Source organism: Equus quagga, chromosome 8 (assembly GCF_021613505.1).
Source record: "Equus quagga isolate Etosha38 chromosome 8, UCLA_HA_Equagga_1.0, whole genome shotgun sequence".
Lineage (NCBI taxonomy): Eukaryota > Metazoa > Chordata > Mammalia > Perissodactyla > Equidae > Equus > Equus quagga.
The window spans coordinates 110,259,794-110,284,779 of record NC_060274.1 but is presented as its reverse complement, the minus strand read 5'-3'; the positions used below and the strand labels follow the sequence as shown (position 1 = coordinate 110,284,779).

The 24,986-nt window shown below is 34.8% G+C and overlaps 1 protein-coding gene across 9 annotated transcripts in view; it reads right to left on the bottom strand.

Moving 5' to 3' along the window:
• MKLN1 (muskelin 1) overlaps positions 1-24,986 on the bottom strand; it is a 320,604-nt gene that overhangs the window by 58,417 nt on the left and 237,201 nt on the right. For all 9 annotated transcript variants that reach the window (XM_046670333.1, XM_046670335.1, XM_046670330.1 and 6 more), the window contains 3 exons: positions 23,920-23,985; positions 11,891-12,003; positions 2,967-3,179 (listed from right to left, as the gene is read on the bottom strand). In XM_046670333.1, the coding sequence (XP_046526289.1) occupies positions 2,967-3,179; positions 11,891-12,003; positions 23,920-23,985 (392 nt within the window). The remainder of the gene's footprint in view (positions 1-2,966; positions 3,180-11,890; positions 12,004-23,919; positions 23,986-24,986) is intronic.

Genomic DNA, 24,986 nt, shown 5'->3' with positions numbered 1-24,986 from the left:
ATGCTATATGATCCTTACCTATTCTTCTTTATGCTCCTTGCAGATTAGTCTTCATTTCTGAAAGTGTTACTACATTTTTCTTCAGTTTCTTTCCTGAGTTTTACCACGTCCAGTTTCACCTGATCCTAATATTTGACCCTCTCATCTGCATTCTTGAATTTATGCTTTGTAGTTTTCTTCATGGTTTCAAGCTTCATTAAGATCATTTAATTGATGTTAGAATACTGGAATATAATTTTCATCTGCTGTTGTTTGAAGGAAAGTTTTGCTGTTTTCTTTTATTGTTTTTCTTTAGAGTATCTCTCTAAAGATTCGGTGTGTATTGCTTTTTAGTTTTTCATATTTAAATGAGTTGAAGTTTCCTGGACCAGATAACAGAAGGTTCCTATGGCGGGGTGATGTTCTTGCTCATGGATTCCCTCCTCTGTTGCTACTGAATTGAATATTCTTCAAAATATGATGCTTCTGTGAAGCCACATCTTCTCTAACTCTATGAACCTCATCTAATCAGGGGGGTTCTATCTCAAGCCTTGGGCTCTCCCAGTTCCTTCAATGGTCATTGCAAAAGGAGCCACTGTCCTCACTTTTCATGGTGTTTCCGTTACTTTTAGAAGATGGTGTTTTCTGTCATCTTCCACCTCAGGGCCTTTCTGGGCACTTTCCATATGTTACTTCACTGACTACCCCAGTGGCTGCCCTGGGTTAAATTTTTGCCCTGTTCATGATACTTCCCACGGTGATGTACCTCTGCTATGCTCCCTCTGCATTCCCAGTTCTCCCTTATTAGACTGTTGCGCACTTCCATACAGGTTCTGGGTATTTCAGTGGTTTTTGGCTAAACTTAAAGGAACTAGGAGTTGTAGGTTTTCTTTGGCTCCTGATTTTGCTGAATATATGACTTTTTTTTAATCTTTTTATTTGGTTCCCCTTGTTCCTGAAGATCACACAAAGCAAGAACATGGAAACTTCAGAACTAAGCTGTCATTATGTTCCTAAGAAATCCGAAGTCTTTGAATTTTATTTCTTTTAATATGTTAAATTCAAAATGGCAGAGTAACTTTTAAACATGTCTTCATGCCTCTAGCTCTCATGTTCTTCTCAAATTTGAATATTAAGTGTTAAAGTGTCATGAACAAGCCCAAGTAATTTTTGGAGTACGTTCCAACTGACAGCTTTATTCACATGAAATAGAATAGAAAATGGAGGCTTATACAGATTGTGTAATTAATTGTGCAAGGTCACAGAGATAGCTGTTAGCTGAATTAGTACTGAAATCCTGGTTTCTTCATTCCTAGTCTTCTGCTGTAACACTTAATCAGTTGAAAACCAAACATTATTTAACAGAACTTAGCTTCCAAGGAATATTCTATTTAACCAAAGTCAAGAGAAACAAAGGCCACACACAAGGACAATATATGTGCTGGAGTCAGACTATCCCTAAGCTATTCTTTTTTTCCCTGTAAAAATACAGACATAAGCATCTTTTGTCAAAGAAATCTGTAACCAGTTGGAAGCAAGAAAATAAACTGTTTCCCTAACAATGTTATCTGCTGATGTTCTATTTTAAAAGATCAGAACGAGCCTAACTTTTTTTGAGGTTGTTATTTTCAAGATGAACAACACTGAGTATGTTAGCAGGGAAGTGCAACACTTTGCAGAGCTCAGTTATGTAGAGCCAGCAGAAGTTCCAAATTCAATCTGAGGAGTACTTTGAAGACTAATGTTTTTGATTTTCCTCCCACCACTTACTTGATAGGCATATAACCCACTCATCTTTTCCTCACCATTCTCCTATAACAACTACTTGTTAATATAAATATGGCAGTAGGATAGCTTTAAAGCAAAGAATTAACAAAAATCTCTAAAGAAAAAAGAAATAAAGACTTGGGTTTTAACTCCTAGATATTGGGTCTAAGCTAGATTCTGTCATAATTCTAGCACTACCTCCCTCTTCTCAAGTACTAGATGATGCTATGTTCATCAAAACAGTGCTCTCCCCTACACTCCAAAAAAGCTTTGGACATGAGTTGAGCCAAGTAAAACCGCCTATAAAATTCAAAGTGGTTACTGTTTTGTTTGAAGTACTGACCTACAGTGAACTGATATGGAATAAGTATTCAAAGACAGGTTGTGATAATGACACTGCCGGGGATAATGAGAGTTAAATGCACACTAATATTAAAGTGGCTTACATTACCGCTACGCATACTCTTCTTGTCTACAACATCACTCTATGACTCCTATTGGTGCTGAGTCTAAACTTCATCTAGGAAATATCAAAATCCTTTCTGTTTTATAACAAATTTGTGATTATATACAAAAGAAAATATATTTCACTCAAATTGGAAGAAAAGCTGTAGATGTCAAATTCTTAGTCTCATTAAAAAGCAATTTCAAAGTTCTGCCAGGAATGTAGAATAAAAAGTTTAAAAAGGAAAAGTTGCTATTATTATGATTTATGGATATTTATCATAAACGAAATTTGTTTTTCCTAATATGTATTGCTCCATCTACTCTCTAAAGTTTTATAAATTAACAATTGTGTTCTGAGATCTTAATTTTTTGCTGTTTGTTTGTTTGTTGTCGAGGAAGATTCGCCCTGAGCTAACATCTGTCACCAATCTTCCTCTATTTTGTATGTGGGCTGATGCCACATGGCCACTGATGCGTGCTGTAGGTCCGCACCCGGAATGGAACCCAGGCTACCAAAGCAGAGCACACTGAACTTAACCATTAGACCACAGGAGCTAGCCCTGAGATTTTAGTATTTTATCCTGCACCAGACAAGAGAAAAATATTTTAAGAGAATAACTTTATACCTACTAAAACAATAGTTATTTTTATTATTTGTCACAGGTAGTGGAAATCACAAATAGACAACTCAGCATAACATGTTAAATAAACTCTAAGAGCTAGAGTTGTTAAGCACTAATTAATTCCACCATATATTTATCTGTGCACCAAACCTGATGATCAAACACCAATTTCGGCCCTCCATCAGCAGCAGTATCCTCACTGAGTAACATCCATGTGTTTGTGTCAATGTCATAACGATAGAAGTCACTTTTCAGAGATTTGCTGTTCCTCACAGAGGAATCCAAATAACGCCCCAATGTGTAGATTTGCCTTCGCTGAATGTCAATGCACATTTTATGACATGATCTGGCACTAGGACCACTCTGTGGAGAGCAAAATAAAAGAAAAAAAAATTCAAAGAATAAATAACAGAAAATAAAATTGAATGCCGTTTTTTGTTGACTCTTTCATTAAAAGGTTTGCTCAGAAACTCACAGCAAGTCAAGTAATATAAGTCTAACACCAGGCTTAAATCTCTAAAGGAAAGCAAAGAAGTGGTAGGAGACACAAATCTTACCTCAGAAATGCTTAAAATCTACCAGCAAAGACGAGATGAACTATTCTGAACCCCACGGCACTCTGTTTATAACACTTATATGGCTTCTATTATATACTCCACTGCATTTTAGTTATTTGTGCATAGAGCTTAATGCTCTAGTACATATCAATCTACTTAAACACACTTTTGGTCTTTTTAAAAATATTTCTCATCAGAATCTAGCACAAAACATGTACTCCAAGAATAGTTAGAATTACTGAATTTCATAACTGAAAGGAACCTTAATAAAATCTATAACAATTATTTCCTTTTAAAGATGAGGAAATATAAGTCCAAGAAGGAAGAGTATCCTCCTGAAAGCTAGTAAGCTAGTGACAGAAGCAGAATGAGAATCCAAGTCTTTAACTTCTACATCCAGCCTTTACAGTATATAAAACTGACTCTCTTGACTGAATAAATAACACAATTAGGGAATAATATGAAGAACGGTATATTATTGACAAAAAAATTATTTAGTTGAGATTACTTGTATCACAGGACTGAATAAAAGGTAAAAAGAAAATTGTACCATAAACAAAAAATAGAGTTCAAAAAAAGAAAGAACTTCAACTGGGCAGGATTGGATTAGAAGAGGGAAAAGAAAAGAGAACTAATATTTGTTAAATATCTTCTAAATTCTGCCTATATTATTATTACGTGTGTGTGTGTGTATATTTCATATAATCCATATAACAACTCTATAAGGAAATATTATCAGCATTTCAGAGAGACACAAAACTAGGAAGTAAGATAGAGAAGTGTTACCAGGGCCAAAACTTGTGTTCTTTCCACTATTCCAGAAGAGAAGAGAAATAAAAGCAAAAATACACTCAATACAATGTGTGTGGTTATCACTGAGCCGAAGAATCCCTGCTGCAGAAATAACAGGGCTGAAGTATAAGGTAGAAACAGGAAGCCTGGGGAATGACCGGCAGAAGAGACTGAATGTAATACTGTAAGCAGTAAAGAACGACTATAAGTTTCTAGAGCAGGATATAACATAAAAAGATCAGTATTACAGGAAAAGTAATCTAGCACTATCATTAGATTAAATGAAGGAATAAAGATAGTAGGTAGGAAGAACAGTTTGGCAATAGCGTTATTAATGCAGATAAGTTGATTTGAATCTGCACTTCAGTATTCATACTAATTACTATTTTAAAATTTATTTTTAAAAGATTTTGTCAAGGAAAATCTTCAGCAGGTAAAATGGAAATGTTATTTGAGAAAGAATTTCCTTCATAATTAAATAATTTCAAAAACAAAGATAAGATACTATATAATAATCAATGCTATATTTCCTAGAGTGTGAAATTTGAAATTTTAACAGGAAAATAACAGAACTTCTTGCTTCAGCTTAATTACCACTAGTGGTATTAAAATGACACCCTAGCAAATTACACCCTAGGTAAGAAGAAAAACAAAAATAAAGATAAGAATAGAAATCAATAGATTAGAAAACAGACAAAAAGTAGAAAAAAATCAACAAAGTTCGTTCTTGGAAAGATTGATAGAATTATAAGCCACGAGCAAGATTAATCTTTTAAAAAGGAAGAGAAAGTACAAATTGCCAATATCAGAAACGAAGGCAGAAAAATCACTACAGCCTTGCTGGAAGTGAAAAGAAAAGAAGGGACTATTACAAAAACATAGGTAAAATCTGACAATACAGGTAAAAAGGTCATATTCTTTGAAAAAATTTAACTTACCAAAATTGACATGAGATGAAAGAGAAAATCTAAAGTCATTATATCTATTGAAAAATTAAATTCATAATTTAAAATCTTCCCACAAAAAGAACGCCAGTCCTAAACACTTAAGGAAGAAATAATATTAATTTTACGCAAAATTTTTCAGAAAACAGAAGACAAAAAAACCTTCCATTTTTAATCTGTATACTATTTCATTCCTAACTTATTTTATGAGGAAAACATAGTACTAAAACCAGTAACAACTATCACAAAGGAGGAGGAGGAGAAATAATGTAGAGGCAGTTAGTACACCTCATGAACAGAGATGAAACTAATCTTTATCACAGCATTATCAAATAGAATACGGTGACATATAAAAAGGGTATTTCATAACTAAAGGGGGTATTATCTCAGGAATGCAAAGTTGATTTTACATTTGAAAATCAATCAAGACAATTTGCCACACTAACAGAATTAAAGGGAAAAAATATGATCTTTTCAATATATATGTAGAAAAAGTATCTGATAAAATTCAATACATATTCATGAGGAAAAACTCACAGCAAACTAGGAACGGAAAGGCACTTCCTCAATCTGATCAAGAATGTATGAAAATCCTAAATCTAATTTTTCACTTAATGGTGACATATTCAATGCTTTCCTGCTAGGATCTGAAACAAGATAAGGACGTATATTCTCACCTCCTTTATTTAACACTGTACTGGAGTCTAAGTTACCGAGATAAGACATTAAAAAAAAAGTTTTAACAGAAAAAAAGAATGGAAAGAAAGAAGTAAAATTGACTCTATTCATGAATGACACGACTATTTGTTGAAAGCACCCTAACAAACCAACAAAGAAACTATCAGAAATAATAACTGGATTTAGAAAAGTGACATGATACAAAGGCAATATTAAAAAAAAAACTTTACTTCTCTGTATTACCAGTAAACAAATGGAAAATAAAAACTTTAAATTCCATTTACAATAGCATGAAAAAACAAAATATCCTGGGATCCATTTAATAAAAACATCTAAGACCTCTAACCTGAAAATTCCAAAAGTGCTGAGAAATAATGAAAAAGACTGAAATAAATGGAGATTTAACTACGTTCATGGATTAGAAGACTCAATATTATTAACACATCGATTCTCTCCAAATTAATTTATAGATTCATTACATTTCCAATCATAATCACAACAGTTTTAGAAATTGACAATATTATTCTAAAATTTATATGAAAATGTAAAGGACCTAGAAGAGTCAAAATAATTTTTAAAAAGAATAAAGAGGTCTTACATTACCTGACCTCAAGGCATGTCATATTAGTATAGGAACAGATCGAAAGATAATGGAGCAGAATAGAGTATCCAAAAATAAACATATAATTACACAATCAATTGATTACTGACAAAGGTGCCAAAGCAATTCAACAGATAAAGAAGACAGGGAACAACCAGCAACCAGAACTCTCATACATTTCTGGCAGGAATATAAAATGATACAATCTCTTTGGAAAAAGCTTTTATCAATGGATGCCAAAAGGGTGAAAGTTTGATGAGTAACAGGATATTTTCATAATCTCAAAATGTCTTCCCACAAATTACTTATTAATTATAGAGTGGAAAAAACCTGGTGGGTACCCTCCTTAACCAAGTGATTAAGGCTAACATTAGACAAACTGATATAATGTACCTTTTGATATGATATACTAAGGAGGACCCAATGTCAGCCACATGGTATTCCTGCTAAAAATGCTTAACCTAAATCAATTCTAAGGAAACATCAGACAAACCCAACTGAGAAATATTCTACAAAATAACTGCTCTGGATTCTTCAAAAATGTCAACATCAAGAACGACAAGAAGGGGCCAGTCCCATGGCTGAGTGGTTAAAGTTCCACACACTCCACTTCAGCAGCCCAGGTTCACAGGTTCAGATCCCAGGCACAGACCTACTCCACTCATCAGCCACACTGTGGAGGCATCCCACATACAAAAAAAAATAGAGGAAGATTGGCACAGATGTTAGCTCAGGGCACATCTGTTTCATGGAAAAAAAAAAAAAAAAACAAAGACAAGAAAAGACTGAGGAACTACTCCAGACTAAAGGAGACTAAACAAACATGACATTGAAATGCAATGCATGATCATAAACGGAGTCTTGGGTCAGGGATGCAGATTGGGGGTGACAGTGGATCTTTGAAAGGACATTACTAAGGCATTATTGGGTATTGTCTCTATCTGAATAGGAACTGTATATTAAAATTAAAACAGCAGTTCTCAGTGCAGTCGAGGATTTCCAAGACATTTCAGGGAGTCCATAAAGTCAAGGTTATTTTCATAATATTAACTAAGATAAAAATTTGTCTTTTCACTTATTCTAAGCGTACGTCGAATTTTCCAGAGGCTACCCGACTTTTGATATAGCAACAGAATGAAGGCAGAAGCAGACATGAGACCAGCTGCCTTCTATCACACCAAACATTAGCTTTAGAAAGCTATAAAACAATGCTACTTGATGTATGATGGCTATCTCGAGGAAAAGTACCTATTTAATTGTTTGAGTTGCAAGCTGGCCTCACTGCTTTTTCCATGGAACACTACATTACTTGAAAGAAAACTAACAATCCAAGTATAGTATGGTTATTCAGACATTACGGTTATGGCACACATTTTCTGAAAAATGAATGAAGTAATAAGGATGTCATTTTGAAGGAAAATAACTGACAAAATTTGTTGCCAATGATAAAATGCACGTTTTTAAGCAATAATTAGAATTTTAGAAAACTTCTGCCTGCCACTGTGATCTTGACACCTTTCCAATACTTAAAAGACTTTTCCAATGAAATTGACAGTGATATTAACAAATGTGAAGTTTTTTGGATATTGAATAATAAAACATGTCAACATTTGGAAGATGTGTATAACTCAGGGAACCAACATTTTTAAGTGACCAACACATGGATAAAAAAACCATGCATAGGTAAAAGAATCTGTTCAAAGAGCAAGATAAACCAATGGCTTTTTTTTTAAATATGCTTTTTTTTGAAGAAGATGGGGCCTGAGCAAGCATCTGTTGCTAATCTTCCTTTTTTTTCCTCCCTAAAGCTCCAGCACATGGCTGTATATCCTACTTGTAGGTCCTTCTAGTTCCTCTATGTGGGATGCTGCCACAGCATGGCTTGACGAGCGGTGCTAGGTCCGTGTCCAGGATCCACAACAGTGAAGCCCAGGCTGCCAAAGCGGAGCACACAAACTCAACCACTCGGCCACAGGGCTGGCCCCACAATGGATTTTAACGTAACAGAATACAAAATATTAGATGATATGGTTTCAGAGTCTATAATGCAATTACTTTTAAGAAACAACCACTTGTCAATTTGGAATATGAGATCGAAAAAGAACGTGCAATTATCTGAAAAGACTATTAAAATACTACTCTCCCTTCCAAAAACATATCTATGTGAGGTCCAATTTTGTTCATATATTTCACATAAAACAACATGTCACAAGAGATTAAATGCAGAAGCAGATATGAGAATCTAGCTGTCTTCCACTAAGCTACACACTAAAGAGATTTATAAAAATGCAAAACTAAAGAAAAATACATTTGTTCTGAACCTAAAAAAACTTGCATATCTAAATAATTATTCTCTTTAAGAGCTGAGCTATTCTATTATCTTTCAATCTCCTAAATGTGTTATTAGACACATATTTAAGTGAATTAAAGCGAATTAAATTAAATTTGCTTTTTTAATTGAATATCATACTTTTAAAACACATGCCCTGGGGTATCATCAAACAGTAATTCGTACTCACTGGTATAGAAAATAAAATTAGATATATGAAATCCTAACTGTTCAATTTTGGAAGGAATGAGCATTTATGCTAGAGCTATATATACATTACCATTATATATACTAGCCAATATATATTACCATTCAATTCATAGATAGACCAACAAAAGGTTTTTAGGTAGCTATATGAAGAAAGTATTAATAAACTACAATAAATCTGAACTCCAGTATTCAGGCACCACTTTACTTATCTCTATTGACTTCAAAATAACAGAAACAAAGTGCTCTCATCAAAATAATCTCTATATTTTTCCAGCATTAGTTTTAAGTAATAACTAACTGCATTCAAAATATTACTTATAACTCTATGTAAATGACATAAAAAATAATACCCATACTCAGCTTCAAAAGTAGAACATTAATATTATCTTTGAGGCCCCCTGTAAACCACCACCCCCTGCCCCTGCTCCCTTGAAAGCAGTCACTCTCTTGAATTTGGTATTTATCATTCCCTTGCTTTTTCCAGTACCCTTAACCTATCTCATCTATTTACTCACTGAAGAGTAAGCATGTGATTCATACCTTAAGGAATTCAGAGTCTAGGTAGGGAAATAGGAATGTAAATCATTCATTACAGTAACCAATTCAGGGAATATAAGGGGTTAAATGAGTACACCAAAGGAAGCTTCTAATTCTGTGTGGGGAAGTCAAAAAAGGCTTCACAGAGGAAGTGAAGTTTGAACTGAGTTTTAAAGAATAAGTAGGTGTTTACTAGGTAAAAGCTGGATGCATAGGAGGAAGACCCTCTTTTAATTCCAAACGGGGAAAACACTATTGCCAAAGGATGTAGTGAGAAAGTTGAATAATTCCAGCAACTACGGGTATGGCTGGCATACAAAGTTGGGAAATGGCTAGAAAGGTAAATAGGGACCAAATCATCACGAAAAATTTAAAGTTTTTACTCTAAGCAAAAGGAACTAAGGTAGATAAACTGCTTTATCATTATGATTATTGTTGTTACTGTTATTCACACTTCCCTGTATCTATGCCCTTTGACAGTGCCCCTCACCATACAGTGACTTCGGACTTGGTCACATGACTTCCTTTGGCCAATAGGATAGTAACAAACTTGGTGGAGTGCTCATATCCACTTTATCCCCCTTGCAACCCTGCCTCTGACATGAGAACCAGACCCAGATAGCCATGAGGAAGTTGAGCAACTACAAAGAGCAGAGCCAAGTAGTCTCAGCTGAAGCTACCCTAGACTAGCTGACAGCCAGCTGACTTGCGACACAAGTGAGCCCAGCCAAAACCAAAAGAATGACCCAGCCAATCTGTAGACTTGTAAGCAAAATAAATGCTTACTAGTATATGCCACTGAAGTTTTGTGGGTGCTTGTAATGTAACAGATAGAGTATAATAAATAACTGAAAAGGGACTGAAGCTAAGCATAGGGTTTAAGCAGGTATCACACGGCCAAATAGGCTTTTTAAAGACTGTGCTAATGAATGGAAAATAGATCTGGGGATCAACAATGGAGGCAAAAAAGTTTATGAAAGCCATAAAGGTGGAAGCAGTGCCAAAAGGAATAGATAGGACAAGACATGTGAAATAACATTGGGTGCTAGAATTGTTGAAACTTAGGCACTAATTAGACACACTGTATAAAGAAGAGGGAGAATTTCAGGATGAATCCTAAACTTACTGCAAGAATAATCACAGATGCAATCAACCTAGATTTAAAATAGTTGAAGAGAAATAAGTTAGGGGTTTTTTTTAGATCTGTCTTTATTTTTGTTGAGGACAGAAATAATCATTTCAGGAAATGGTACTTTAATACTGAAAGGCAAAGGCCATTTTTACATACTTTTACATGGCTAATAAATAGAAATTAGAACTTTAAGATATCTTTGAAAAGATAAAAACTACCCAAATGATTAATCACTAGAAGACACTGAGTAATCAAGAATCTAGTTTCCTAGGATTAAAGATATAGGACCAGATCTTTTTGAAATGGCATGCCCAGATTAAAATCAGTGGGGGTTGGAGGGCGACCCAGTGGCATAGTGGTTAAGTTTACACATGCCGCTTTGGTGGGCCGGGGTTCACGGGTTTGGATCCTCACTGTGGACCTACACATCATTCATCAAGCCATGCTGAGGCAGCGTCCCACATACAAAACAGAGCACAGATGTTAGCTCAGCAACCATCTTCATCAAGTAAAAAGGGGAGCACTGGCAACAGATGTTAGCTCAGGTACAATCTTCCTCACCAAAAAAAGAAAAATCAGTGAGGTTTAGAATCTTTTTCTCCCACTTTTCATTTGCAGCTCCTACTGTTTGGTTATAGTTTATTTTTCACCTACTAATCTGAAACAGCTTAGATGAAAGGTATGATAAAAAATTCTATAAAGATTTTGGGGAAAAAATTAATGAACTAATATTTGCTTTATACCAGTATATAATTATGCACTTATTTAATTGAAAGCCAAAAATGCAAGCTGTCTTACTCACTATGGAAATGCTTTATATATACATGTATCAACAGATAGGCACACATATGATTACATACATACAATTTTAGTTAAAAACAATATGTGTATTACTTGTGAAAACTGATATATAGTCAAACAGTAAGGGATCAAAATAGTGAGATAGTGAGGACATCAAAAGCACATTGTTCCAGAGGAAATCAAAATAAGATGAATGGTCAAAATAAGAGTAGAGGTGACAGGGACATGAGAACAAAGAGAGTCACACAGTTACTTATCCAGGCTAAAGCAGTTAAAAACTAAGTATTTAAAACAGATTTGTTCATGTACCAGTAGTTGAAGAACCAGGTACAGAAGCTGGAATGCAAGAGTACTTAAACCAAATTTGTTCACTACAAATTCTTCTGCTACCACTGCTGACAGACATTAGAAAAGAATATAAATCATCCAGCAAAAAAAGTGCACACCCATAGCCTCATCAAAATACAGATGGATGAAAAGTCTGAGAACTCGCCTCTTTCTCAGTGTCTCTAGAGATACACGTCCACTGGTTCTCCTTCACGCTGTATGCCCAGAAGTCAGCCAGATCTTGTGTTCCATCCCAGCCACCAAACAAATAAACAGTCTCTAGGAAAATCAGAAAAAATACGTGTAAAACAATAAACTTAAGGACAAAATGTAAGTATAGGCATCCATACACAGCCAGTTGTTTCTAAGATCATTTAAGAAGGTACATCCAAAATAAACTTAAAAATGAAATTTTTAAACTGCTAACATCCCAAAATATATACTAGACTAGTATTTCCTAAACATTAGTATACGGAAAGGCTGCTGCAGAACCACTGTTTTGAGAGATTTACAAAAATACAGAAAACTAGGAGGCATTCCCTAAGATTCCTAATTCCATAGGTCTTCAGTGGGTAAAAAGAGTTTGTATTTTTAAAGTATCCAAGGTGAATCTGATGTGCAGCCAGTTCAGGAGTTCCTGTGTTAGGCTACGAAAAGTTTATATTTACCACCTTCTTAACAATGCAGCTTGAGATTGTAAAAAACAGAAATCCCAGAGAAATACACAGTGCAAATATAACATAAAGACATCTAGCTATTTCTGAAAAAACTTCACATTAAAATTGTTTTCTCTCTATTGCAATACCAAAAACAATGGTTAAAACTAACTGTGAGTTCAAAGTAGACAGCTTAAGAATAAAGTGACAGATAGCCTTGGTATTCCTATGGAAACCAGGGGAAATTCTTCAAAATATACTATCGTGTGTTTAACTCCTCTGAAATCAACCTTTAAGCCATTCTAGGCATCTTGAGGATTTGATTTCTGCTAACTGTGAAATGTCTATTATATCTACGGACTTTATCACTGTGACAAAACTGACTTGTTGCTCAGTGAATAGTGAAAATCTTTATACATAACACCGTGTACCATCCATCCTTCTTTATACTATAATAATAATGCCTTTCCTTTCCTCAAACATTTTCCCCCTTTGTAAATGTCTTATGTCAACCGGGTTAAACAAAACCACCAACTATTGTTTTAAAAGTGAAATAAGACATTACAGGAAAACTGTAAAGCCTTCTACCCTCTAACTGACACGCCTTAGTCTTATATACGTGGAGACTGTCATCTAAGTTGTATTCCACCACGAAGGGTTACAATTCAAACTGCACATGGAAATACAGTAACACTATTTAACAAATCGATGCCATTCACAGAGTTGGGCTGTCTTCTAAGAGATTTTTGTCATATTTTCATATACTTCAAACTCTAAGTGAAATGTCCCATTCTATGCCCCAAGAACCTAGGGAACTCAAAACAATGCTTCCGGATAAGAACTAAGTTCTAGTGTTAAGTGGGTAAGCAAGTACAGGTCACAACCTCCCTGGGTCTTAGTTTTTTCATTTATAAAATTCTCAGTGTTGTGATGAAGTTCTTCAGATATAAGTTAGATGAAAACATTCTGGGGGCTGGCCCCATGGCCCAGTGGTCAAGTCCAGTACGCTCCACTTCAGCAGCCTGGGTTCGCAGGTTCGGATCCCAGGCACAGACCCACACCATTTGTCAGCCATACTGCAGCAGTGACCCAAATATAAAGTAGAGGAAGATCAGCACAGATGTTAGCTCAGGGCTGATATTCTTCAAGCAAAAAACGAGGAAAACTGGCAATAGATGTTGGCTCAGGGCCAATCTTCCTCAGGAAAAAAGAAAATTCTGAAGGCTGTCAAGCATGAACAGCATTTCTACCTTTCAAACATCCATAAAATAAAAAATTCTTTGTAGTTACTAAGTACCACAGATGCAATAAAAACAATATTACTGTATATGATTCCATGTCTAACACCATACCTAAAAAACCTTTTGCTCTGTACAAATGTGAAATAATGGTAATTATTTTAAACCATTAAAAAACTGTCATATCTCAGAACTATCAAACAATCCATTATCATTAGTTAACATTTTGTTTCCCAAATGGCACACAGTAATGCCCAGATACTTAGAATTTTACAGGAACAAAACAAACTAAAGAATTTTCATCTGGCTTGAAAATTACTTGCCAAGGCTTCACTGTAAAGGCAATTAAACCTATTAAATTCTAAAGCCTGGTGAGGGAGGAGGTATATAACTAAAATAGCAATAGCGATTGACCTTTTGTTTTATAGTGTTTCTGGGTACCCTCTGGATAAGGTTACCCTAGTTCATTAACTTTAATAACCCTTCCTCTTGGGCTCTGGGTTCTCAATGTTCTTTCTGAAAAGCAGGTCTCTTTGTACGCATAAATTCTCACAGCAAAGAAAACCCACATTTCCACAACAGCCTCATTGATAGCTGAGCAAAATAAAATCTGGCAAAGAGCAAGCATCCCAGTGGAATTAACCCAAGATGTCATTCTTGTTTGTGAATGCTTTGTGGTCCTAGTTGAAGTTTAATAGTAAAAGTGAATGAATTGGATAGAAACAAGACCTTTTGACACACCTGAATGAAATGCATAACAAAATTTTAATTAAATCATATAATCATTTAAGTTAAATCTTTCAGAGATGAAATATTATCTATAAACAAACACCAGCAAAAGTATTATTTAATGCCTAATGTATATAAAAAACTTTTAAACATTATAAAAATAATTGGAGAGAACTGTAGTGAGAAGTAAGAAAGTAGAAAAAAGAAAACATTATTTGCAACAGGGTGGTGGCTTGGTTTACTCAATGTCCATTCTCATGCTTATAGGTTATATAACTATTCCTGTACATCCGTGGGGCAGTACAATCCTCCCTAAGCAGCAGCCCTTTCTCTACATTTTTCTTCTTAAAGGAGCATAGGCTAGAGAGGCTATCCATTTCTCCTAGCACTCAGAAGAATGTTCAGTCAATATTTTTTGAGTACTAATCGTAATTGGCAAGGCACTTTAAAGAATAAAAAGACATAATCCCTATCCTCAAGCAGCTTACAATCTAGTCAAGAATATAAAACAAGTACATAAATCACCATGATGCAGGATAGACTAAGTGCCATAAGAAGGACAAAAAAGCACCATGAGAATTCAAAAGAGGGCAGAGGGTATATTTGGTTGAGGGGACTCAGGAAAGGTTTCACTGTGACAGTGATATCAGAAGGGTGGCTTTGTTGGCAGAATGGGGGACAAAGAGGACATTTCAAGCAGAGTAAAAACTATAACAAACGTATAGGGACAGAAAAACACAACAAAAGTGTTTTAAAAGGCATGGCCTGTAAAGTCAGGCGGATCTTGGATACAATTTCTGCTCTGCTACCACGGCTGTGTGACCACCCCACAACCAAGTTCCTTAACCATTGCTTTCCTCATGTCTACAATGGCACACAGTACTTATCACACAAAGCTACTGTGAGAAATAATGCATGCAAAGTGGTGCAAACTGTATGATGAATAAATGCACTGTTCAATTTAAAAGAACACAAAAGGCAGTAGGTAAAGGTGAGGTTAAAAAGACAAATAGCGGCCAGAACATGGAAGGGGTTAAATGACACTATAAAGGTTTTGAACTCAACTGCACAGACAGTGGAGTAGCTACAGAAATCTTAAGCAGAAACGTGACATGGTCAGATCTGAACTCGGCAGCATATAGGACCGACTGAAAAGGAGGAGCCAGGGAAAGAGAGGGAATGGAAGTAAAGTGACCAATAACAGCCTATGTTCAAAATGTCAAACCAATTTCATTCCATGAGACTAAATGAATCAATAATCAACTAATCAATCAGTCATTATTCAGGCCACAAAAACTAAAACTCAACCATATTCTTTGGTACAGGTCTTTTTAGTATCAGTATTAAATAAACCCTACAGCTACTTACTACCAGTAGTACTAATCAACACATCTCATATATGCTAAAAATAAGGTAGAAATTTTAACACATCAGTGTCTTCATACCATTTTGCACAAAGAAGCAGGCTTTTTATTTTATAAGCCCAACTGCAATATCTATCCTTCTACTCAGATTCTTACGGGTAAATCACACTGTGCTTATTGCATAATCTTCCACAAGATGGCACACTATTTTCATAATTAAATCCATTTTTCCACTTTGAAACAGTATAGAACGCATATAATATACACTGACAGCATGGGCCCAATCTTAGGTAAAATTCTTGTGTCAAAAGGAAGAGGTAAGAGAAGGGTTAACAGGCTAGGGAAAGAAGTTAATTATTACACCACCAAGAGAAAAACAAATGAAACGGAAAAAAAAGTTTTAAGAAACACAAATTTATACTCAAAATAAAAACAAAACTCTGTCAAGACACTTAGTTTAAGAGTTTAATCCTTCTGAAAGTGCAGCTAGTAAGATCTTAAATTGACATGAGAATTTTTGAAGAGAGGAACAAATTAGAAGGGGAAAGATATTTTATATGTTCTTTAGCCTTACCTTCTTTAGCCACTTCCTTGAATTTTCATGACCCAGCAGATTATCAATTGGACTCATGTGCCTCCCTTTTTAAATAGAGCTATATTCTTACATAAAGCTACGATTACAAAACTATCTAGAGACTGATCTTTTGGGTGAATTCAATATATAGATACTTTCCCTGATAAAAGGTTGTACTTTCTGCCTATGACAATATGCTTTGTATTCTTAATTAGGGCTGTATTTCAGAATTCCTTTCTGGATAACTGTACGAAAGAAAAAGATCTATGTCATATACAGCTACAGAAATATAGCCATATGAATACATTCATGTGTAAAAAAGAAAGAGTATTTTCATCTAATTGGTATGGAATAGTCAAAGGTTCATACTTCCATAGAAGGGCTCTTCCAAGTGACAAGCAACACCCCCTCAATTTCTTTTGTAGATAACAAATACTGGGGTTTTGCCTGAGTCTTACTACCTATTTTGATTGAGAGAGGGGGAAAAGTCTGGTACTGTAGGTTCTCAAAATTCAACAAAGAGTTACACAGAAAAAACTGCCTGGTACAGTGGATATGTAAATTTTCATCTGAATAGACTTCCACATCAAAACAAAACAGACATGCATTTTCTTTCTATTTGCCTTATTTTACCCAGAGATGAAACCTAATTCAGAGTTGAAGAATCCACGTGAAGAGGCACCAGGTACAGGAATTATAATCAATAAAACTGATATACATGTTCAGTAGGACAACATACTACATTCCTTCGCCACCATGAACGACAGCATTCACTTAGGATGTAAGAAAGCTTTGAAAACGAAATAGTAAAATTTATGCCCTCATGTACTTTTTTTTTAATGGTTACTCTATCCTTAGAGCTGTAGCGAAATGAAAAAAACTAGAGACTGAACAAAGAAAATAAAATTTAGGTATTACTAAATTTTTATCACTTGAGAACAAGACACATGAAAAACAGGGAAGCAATAATTGCTTTGAAATATAAGCCACTTTAAAGACACTGAAATGAACTTCTAAATTTTACTCTAGTGAAGGTGTTCTTAACTTTTTGGGTTGAGTCCCTTTGATGATCTGAACTCATTGATTCCCTTCCCAGAAAGATGTAAATACAGACAAAATTTTGTATATAACTTCAACAGATGAAGAGCCTTTGCTCTCAAAATGCAAATAATGCAAATAATGACTGGGCTTCTCGACACTGTATTTCACTACTTAGGTACCAGCTTTATGAAGATGAAACTTCTAGGTTCATCTTCAAATTCTACTAAACCTACCTAATCTTTATCAATAAAATTCTTAAATGGGTTTTAAATTTTTTCTCTAAAAATCTTAAAAGTATATTTATGGTTTCTCTTCCTTTCTAAAACATCAATTAGGACAATATATGTAAATATACTGAAATAATATCGGTTAGTTAGAATGTGTGATTATGAATGAGTTATTTTTTCCCTCAACAGTGCTTTTCAAGTTGTTTTAAATTATTTTTCAAAAATTTTTAAACTGTTTTAAAATATTTCCACTGTGAGATTCTGTAAAAAACACACGCAAAAAAAGAAAGGTCTTTAGACATAAATAAAATTCTCTCAGCAGATCAGTATATACTGTATATTAATGTTGCATATAAAAATATTATATACATATATTTATATATAAAATTATTTCACTTAACTCTCACAATAACTTCTTATTCTCATTTTTATCATCATTATAACTCATTCAAGATCAAACAAAAAGTGAGTGGTAAAGTTAGGATTCAAACTCAGGTATGTCTAATACACGCGTTTAACATTCCCGCTTCCCACAAACACAAGCCCCAACCACGATATTTGGTTGTTATATCAGTAAGACTGGACTAGAAAAGGTTCTTTCAAAGACTTATGATAAACACAAGCTTTTTGAAGATGATTAAGATCAACCTGATGGGAGCAGTTATAAGAGGGCTCTGGTACATAAATGATGAAATAAATACCTGAAGTGTATGAAAGCACCTTGGTAAGTCATGCTATTAATAGTTTTATAATAGAAATAGGATTTCTAGAGAAAAAATTCCAAGGATATCCCAGATTCTGCCCTTGTACCCAAATTAAATTCAAAAAGCACCAAATGTTACCTTAACGAATGCAAAGCTCAATTTAACATTTAATTTTTCTACCTAGATCCCAAGGTAATGATAACTATAGCTTTAAGGAAGCATAGTCGATACACTAGGAAAGAGAAAGTAGAATCTTCAGAAGATTTACATTTATTAGAATATAACCAACAATTACCAGTTATATTCACCTCAGAAAAATATCAGCATATTACAATAAATGACATCACGACATAATCGATTCATCAAGGTTTACAGCAATAACAGATGCAGTTTCCAAGTAAATATTTTTCTTTCCACTTGAAGAAAAATGGATTTTAAAATTTTGATTCAATTCAATAAATCTTTAGTGCACACCTACTCCCTACCGGGCTCTGTGGCTATAAGAATAAGTAAGACAAGATCCTTATCCTTCCCCCCTCAGTAAGACACCTGGGCTAGGGGGCAGAGAGGGGAAAGCTGAGAGTGAGGAATGGGATACATAACACCTATACAAGGAACTCTAAAACAATATGGAAATCACTGTAGTAAAAATAGTATGAACAAAGTGCTATGTAAATATAGAGAGGGAAATGATTATCCTGCCTGGACCTGGCTCCTGAACTCCAAACTAATGTATCCAAGTGCTTACTTCACATACCTGCTTGGACATCTAACTGGTATCTCAAACTTAATCTATCTCAAAATCAAGTTGCTAAACAACCTACCACATTTGATCCTCTTGTTTTATCCATTTTAGGGAATGGCTACACTATTTTTCCAATTGCTCAGGTCAAAATCTTGAGTCATCCTTCACTTCTTTCTCTCTCGCCTCACATCTGAGCCATGAGCAAATCTGGTCAACTCTATAGGACATCTTCAAAAAACATCCAAAATCTGACTAACTCCCAGGACTGTCTACTACCACTCTAGAATATCATCACTGCTCAGGGTGCTTCCTGAAAGGTTTCTCTGCTTCTGTCCTTCACCCAATTTGTTTTGTTAAAATGCAAAGTCAGTTCACAGGACTTCTGAAAATCCAAAAATGTCTTCCTATCTCACGCTGAATAAAGGCTAAAGTTCTTACAAAGGCCTAAAAGACTTACAATCTGGCCCCCCACTACCTCTCTGACTTTATCGCCTACTGCTAATCCTTCCTCACACACCTCAGATTTAGCAACAAATAATCTGGAAAAAAGCCAAGAGTAGGAGAAAGGTGGGCAACAGCTTACTTTTTAACACTATTTCAATAATGAATACCTCCTATGCAGAATAAAGAGTTTTATTTGAAATTTTATTTGAATACTTAGCTCAGCAGTATTTACCATGGAATGTCAAAAATTAACAGAGATATTTAACCCTTTAAAAAATATATAGTAACGAATCTTCCCAGGAAACACTACAAAGGCAGACAAATAAAAATACTGCACACCATCTTCAAGAGTATCGCGGGCCCTCTTAAAGCCCAATCATGAAGCCTCATCTAAGACAATACGAAAATACTAAAAGGATAGAGAATGGTGACAAAGGGAATATAGACAGTAATGGTTAGCAGAAACAAAAGATTTGGAATGTCAAGGTGTAAAATTTACGAGACTTTTGAATACCGTTTTTTTAATTTCTTTCGTTTTTCTCTTGATCATAGTAGATTCTTGGATTACCCACTCTCACAACCAGACACCTGTTTAAGCTTAACCTAAACCAAAATTCCAGAGTCTTGTGAAAGTTCAAAGCTTTTTCTATGACTTGTCCTATGGCATCTTTCCTTACATTTCTCTCTGCTTCCAGACACTTGAATCCTCAGAAGCTGCACTCCTTCACCAGTTCATACTGGTGATATGTATATCGACTCCCAACTCAATTTTACTAGAGAAAACTTCTAAGATTTGGTGAGGAAAGAGAGAGTCATGTCACAAAGTGTGGCATTCTGCCATTCGCTGGCTCCACTACCACATCTCTTTATGTTTCTTGTTCCCTTTCTCTGGTCCTGACAAGTAAGTTCTTCTCCTTAGTATTGCAAAGAATAGTTCCTTCTAAAATCAGGTCTCCTTAGCATTTTACTGTGTACCCTAAAGCATCTTCCAAAATAAATACACTTCCCTTCCTAAAAGGAATGCTGGTGAATAAAATCTTCTCCAACTTATAATACATATTAACCACAAAAAATTTTAATATTACATTTTAGAGAAGAAAATTTAAAACCATTGGTAGTTGTACCACCCAGACATAACCAAAGTCAATATTTTGGTATGTGTCCTTCTAGTTTTCCCCTCTACGGTCAACGATAAATTTTAAAAGAATCATCAATTCTGTCCCAATTCCCATTTCAAGATATGAAAATGGAGATGAGAGGTCTCAAGTAACATCTTCTTTGAAACATAGTTTAATGTTTTTTAAAAAGCAAAAGGAAAACTTCCACACCAGTATGTTTTACATACCATCCCTATTACTCACATAAAGGATCACTAGTATCTGTTAAACCCTTTCAACCTCAACGTTCATGTATAGTTAGCACTGTTTCTATACTATAAGCAGTAATGGTAACATACTGACCATCAAGCCCATTTGAGTTATGGGCAACTTTATATTAATTGTCCATCCATGATTATTTAGTTATACTAGACTTTAACATTTTGGTTCCTTTTAAAGGCAGAAAATCTAGTTTCACCATCACCCACAGGCCTAAATAAAGCTTGATCCAGCATTCAGAAAGTTTAAAAAAAAAAAGACACTGAAACAGACACAAAATGGCTCTAAATGAAAATCCTACTGATAGAATAAGTCCCTACATTTTACATGGTAGAAATATTTGCTTAAAAATCTATTTCCAGGGGGGCTGGCCCCGTGGCCGAGTGGTTGAGTTTGCGCGCTCCGCTGCAGGCGGCCCAGTGTTTCGTTGGTTCGAATCCTGGGCGCGGACACGGCACTGCTCGTCAAACCACGCTGAGGCGGCATCCCACATGCCACAACTAGAAGGACCCACAACGAAGAATATACAACTATGTACTGGGGGGCTTTGGGGAGAAAAAGGAAAAAAATAAAATCTTTAAAAAAAAAAAAAAATCTATTTCCAGGGGCCGGCCCCATGGCCTAGTAGTTAAGTTCACACACTCCACTTCAGCAGCCTGGGTTCAGTTCCCAGGTGCAAATCTATACCACTTGTTGGCAGCTGTGCTTGGCGGTAACCCACATACAAAACAGAGGAAGACTGGCACAGATGTTAGCTCAGGGCGAATCTTCCTCAGCAAAAAAATATATATATATATTTCCAAAGTACTTCTACTACTTTTTACAAACTTGTACCAACAGTAGAAGTATGGATACAGGTCAATTTTTCTTTGTAGACCTTTGTTAAGCTATATAAATCCTCAAAAGGTAGCAAAAAGAGTTCTCCTTTAAAGATCCCATCTAGAGTAAAATCTCATAACTATAATGGTCATTTTTAGTATGTTTTCTTATAATTACTGTTTCTAAAGCAAATCAAGTAAATACTCAATTCTTTCCCTCTTTGAAATATTTTTTTAAAGAGAGTGGGGATAAGGACCTCAACCATCTACAGTCTGCTGAAATCCTACCCTTAGTGCACAAAACAAAGATATTATAGAGAAATATTAGGACCTTTATCACTCTACTGTAATTATTTTACTTCAAGGATCTCCTGACCTGGAAAACTAGCTTTTAATCCTCAATGACTCTGCTCATACTAAGTTCTGTCAGGACATTTGCCTATCATTCGAAGCTTTTTATTTTCCATTTTCAAATCTCATGGATTATTAAAAAAGGGGGGGGAACTATTTTCTCTTTTCTTACACATGTACTTTACCTATTGTATATGGGCTAGCTCCCATAATAATCAATACAGTAAGCATTATGAAAATTCCTTCTGCTCCCTGATAAGGTTGAACGTTAAAGGTTAAAGTAAAACATATTACTTTCACATTTAAGCAGCATTTTGTTTCAAAAATGCAAGAAGGTTTTCAAGTAAACACACTTCTTTAGTATATTACTAGGAAATTTTTTAAAAAGAGTTTAAAAATATTTTCATTATGACTGAGGAAAAAAAAGAAAGGCATCATAAATTCCATTGTATGTTCAAAATGAGGGAAAAAGGTACTGGAGACAATCTAAACACAAATTTTCATCTCTATTTTCATAAAGTATTAAACTTTTCTGGATTAAAAAAACCCATTTGTATATAAATCTGGTTCTTTAATAAATAAGCCTATGTATATTTATTGGACTCCCAGGTGAAAAAAGAAGCCTAAGACTCTACAGCTGAGTCAAACCTATTTCTGTGGGAGGAAAAGGGTTTGGGGGGAGGGATCAAGAATAGGAAACCAAATTCCTATGCCTTAAAATAAACCTTTTCCATGGGGCCGGCCCTGTGGCTGAGTGGTTAAGTTCTCGAGCTCCACTTCGGCGGCCCAGGGTTTCACCGGTTCAGATCCTGGGCGTAGACGTGACACCGCTCATTCGGCTATGCTGAGGCGGCATCCCACATACCACAACTAGAAGGACCCATAACTAAAATATACAACTATGTACTGGGGGGATTTGGGGAGAAAAAGCGGGGAAAAAAAAAAGAAAGACTGGCAACAGTTGTTAGCTCAGGTGCCAATCTTTAAAATAAAAAGAGACTTTAATAATACTCTTACACCATCTCACAGGTTACTATAAAAATTTAGCAGTTAAACATTTGTGAAAATACATTAATCCCAAGAAGATTATCTACATTGTAAATTTTTTATTCTTAATTATTTTAGAATGTGAGTCAATAAAAACTATTCCTGACGCACTATCAATCAGTATAACACAATAATAAAACAATATTTATTACATTTGGAAAAAGTAAAATAATTCTTGGATGGATACTAGCACTCTATGCAGTAAAGTTTTGTCAAATCAAATCATAAAGTAAAATTATGCTAAATTTTGGTATTATTTGCTTTTCAGGACGGTAATTTGAAATCTATTTAATTTTAGCATTAACCTCTAAATCTAACAGTATTTAAGCTGTCTAAGGCTGTAGAAACCTAAGGAAAATTTTTGGTATCAAGTTACAGAATAAAATTTAAAAGGTAGCAAAGAAGAATAACTAAAGCAAATTATTTATAGGCTTGTTAACAGTGTTTAGCAATTAATGGATCTACCAACACTTAAGCTACCTAATTTGATATTCTCTCCTTTGAAAAATATATCTTAATTCTCTTTTACTGCAAAAATTCCCATACGATGGCATTAAAATATAAATGCATTGAAAATCACAGTTTACTATGAAAATCAAATACATAATAAAACTACACACACACACAGCTATAAAGGCCTGCACATTACATTTCTTTTTAGGTTATCTTACTTCATTTGTGCAGCAGCCTTCCCTCCCTCACGTCCCATTGCCTAGTTTGGGTTATATCTGTGGCTAATGCCTACTTTCATTGCCACTTGATTATGGCCAATAACATTTAACCTTTGCAATAAATGGAAAGAAATATATTCATGTTTCCCTGTTATTTTTAAAATATATAATTTTTAAAAGAATTTGCTTTCCACTCAAAGTAATCCTCACCTGTTTGAACATCAATAACCATCTGATGGCCCCCTCTCATTCCTGGTCGGTTATCTTCTCCATCACCTAAAGTAGAAACAATATTTTCTTTTAAAGGACTAACAGAACAACTGCAAATCCAGAGTAACTTCATTCATAAGTCTGTAATGAGTAGCAAAAATAACACACACTTATTCTTTCAATATTAAAAATAAGGACTCAAAAGAAATAATATGACTTATAACCATGTTTATGATAATCTTGTTCTTTTTTCCAATTGTTTTCAGGCTCTTAGTACAATTGGAAGCTATCTTCAATGTATTTATGACCAATGCCATAAATCAGTAGACACAGGATATCCACAAAAACCTAAGTCAAAAATCTCCAAACTACTGGAGTGACAAAGTGAAGATGGAAAACAATTACAGAATTAGATCTCAGGTCTGTATTCCAGGCACAGTTTATCTGTATAATGAACAGTTTTAACATAAAACTAGATACTAAAAACTAAGATGTTATCGTTTCCTATTAATGATAATTTCCTTACTGTATTAATTTCGTGCCAGTATTTCAGAAATCAGTTCCCACACAATTTACCAACTATTTTATTTGAGTACTAACTGAGAAAACGTAAGATTTGCTTCCATTTGATTCTTATTTCCATCACAGACCTTAACAGGTAGGTTTAAATATAATCAGTGAAACTTTTAAACTTCTGTAGAAGAAAGTATTGTTCAACTTATACCCAATCCACTTTATACCAAATCTTATATAAATGAAGATATAACTTCATTTCAATGGTTCAATAGGTTACAGGATTCTAATGTCTTACTTGATATAAACCAGAAAATCTAAGGTGTTCTTTATAACTCTCCCATCATTTGAAACACAGTCATCCACCATATAATGATGTTTTGGTCAACAATGGACCACATGTATGACAGCAGTCCCATAAGATTAGCACCATACAGCCTAGGAGTGTAGTAGGTTATACCATGTAGGTGCATTCTATGATGTTCGCACAACGATGAAATTGCCTAACAACACATTTCTCAGAACATATCCCCGTCATTAAGTGAGGCAAGACT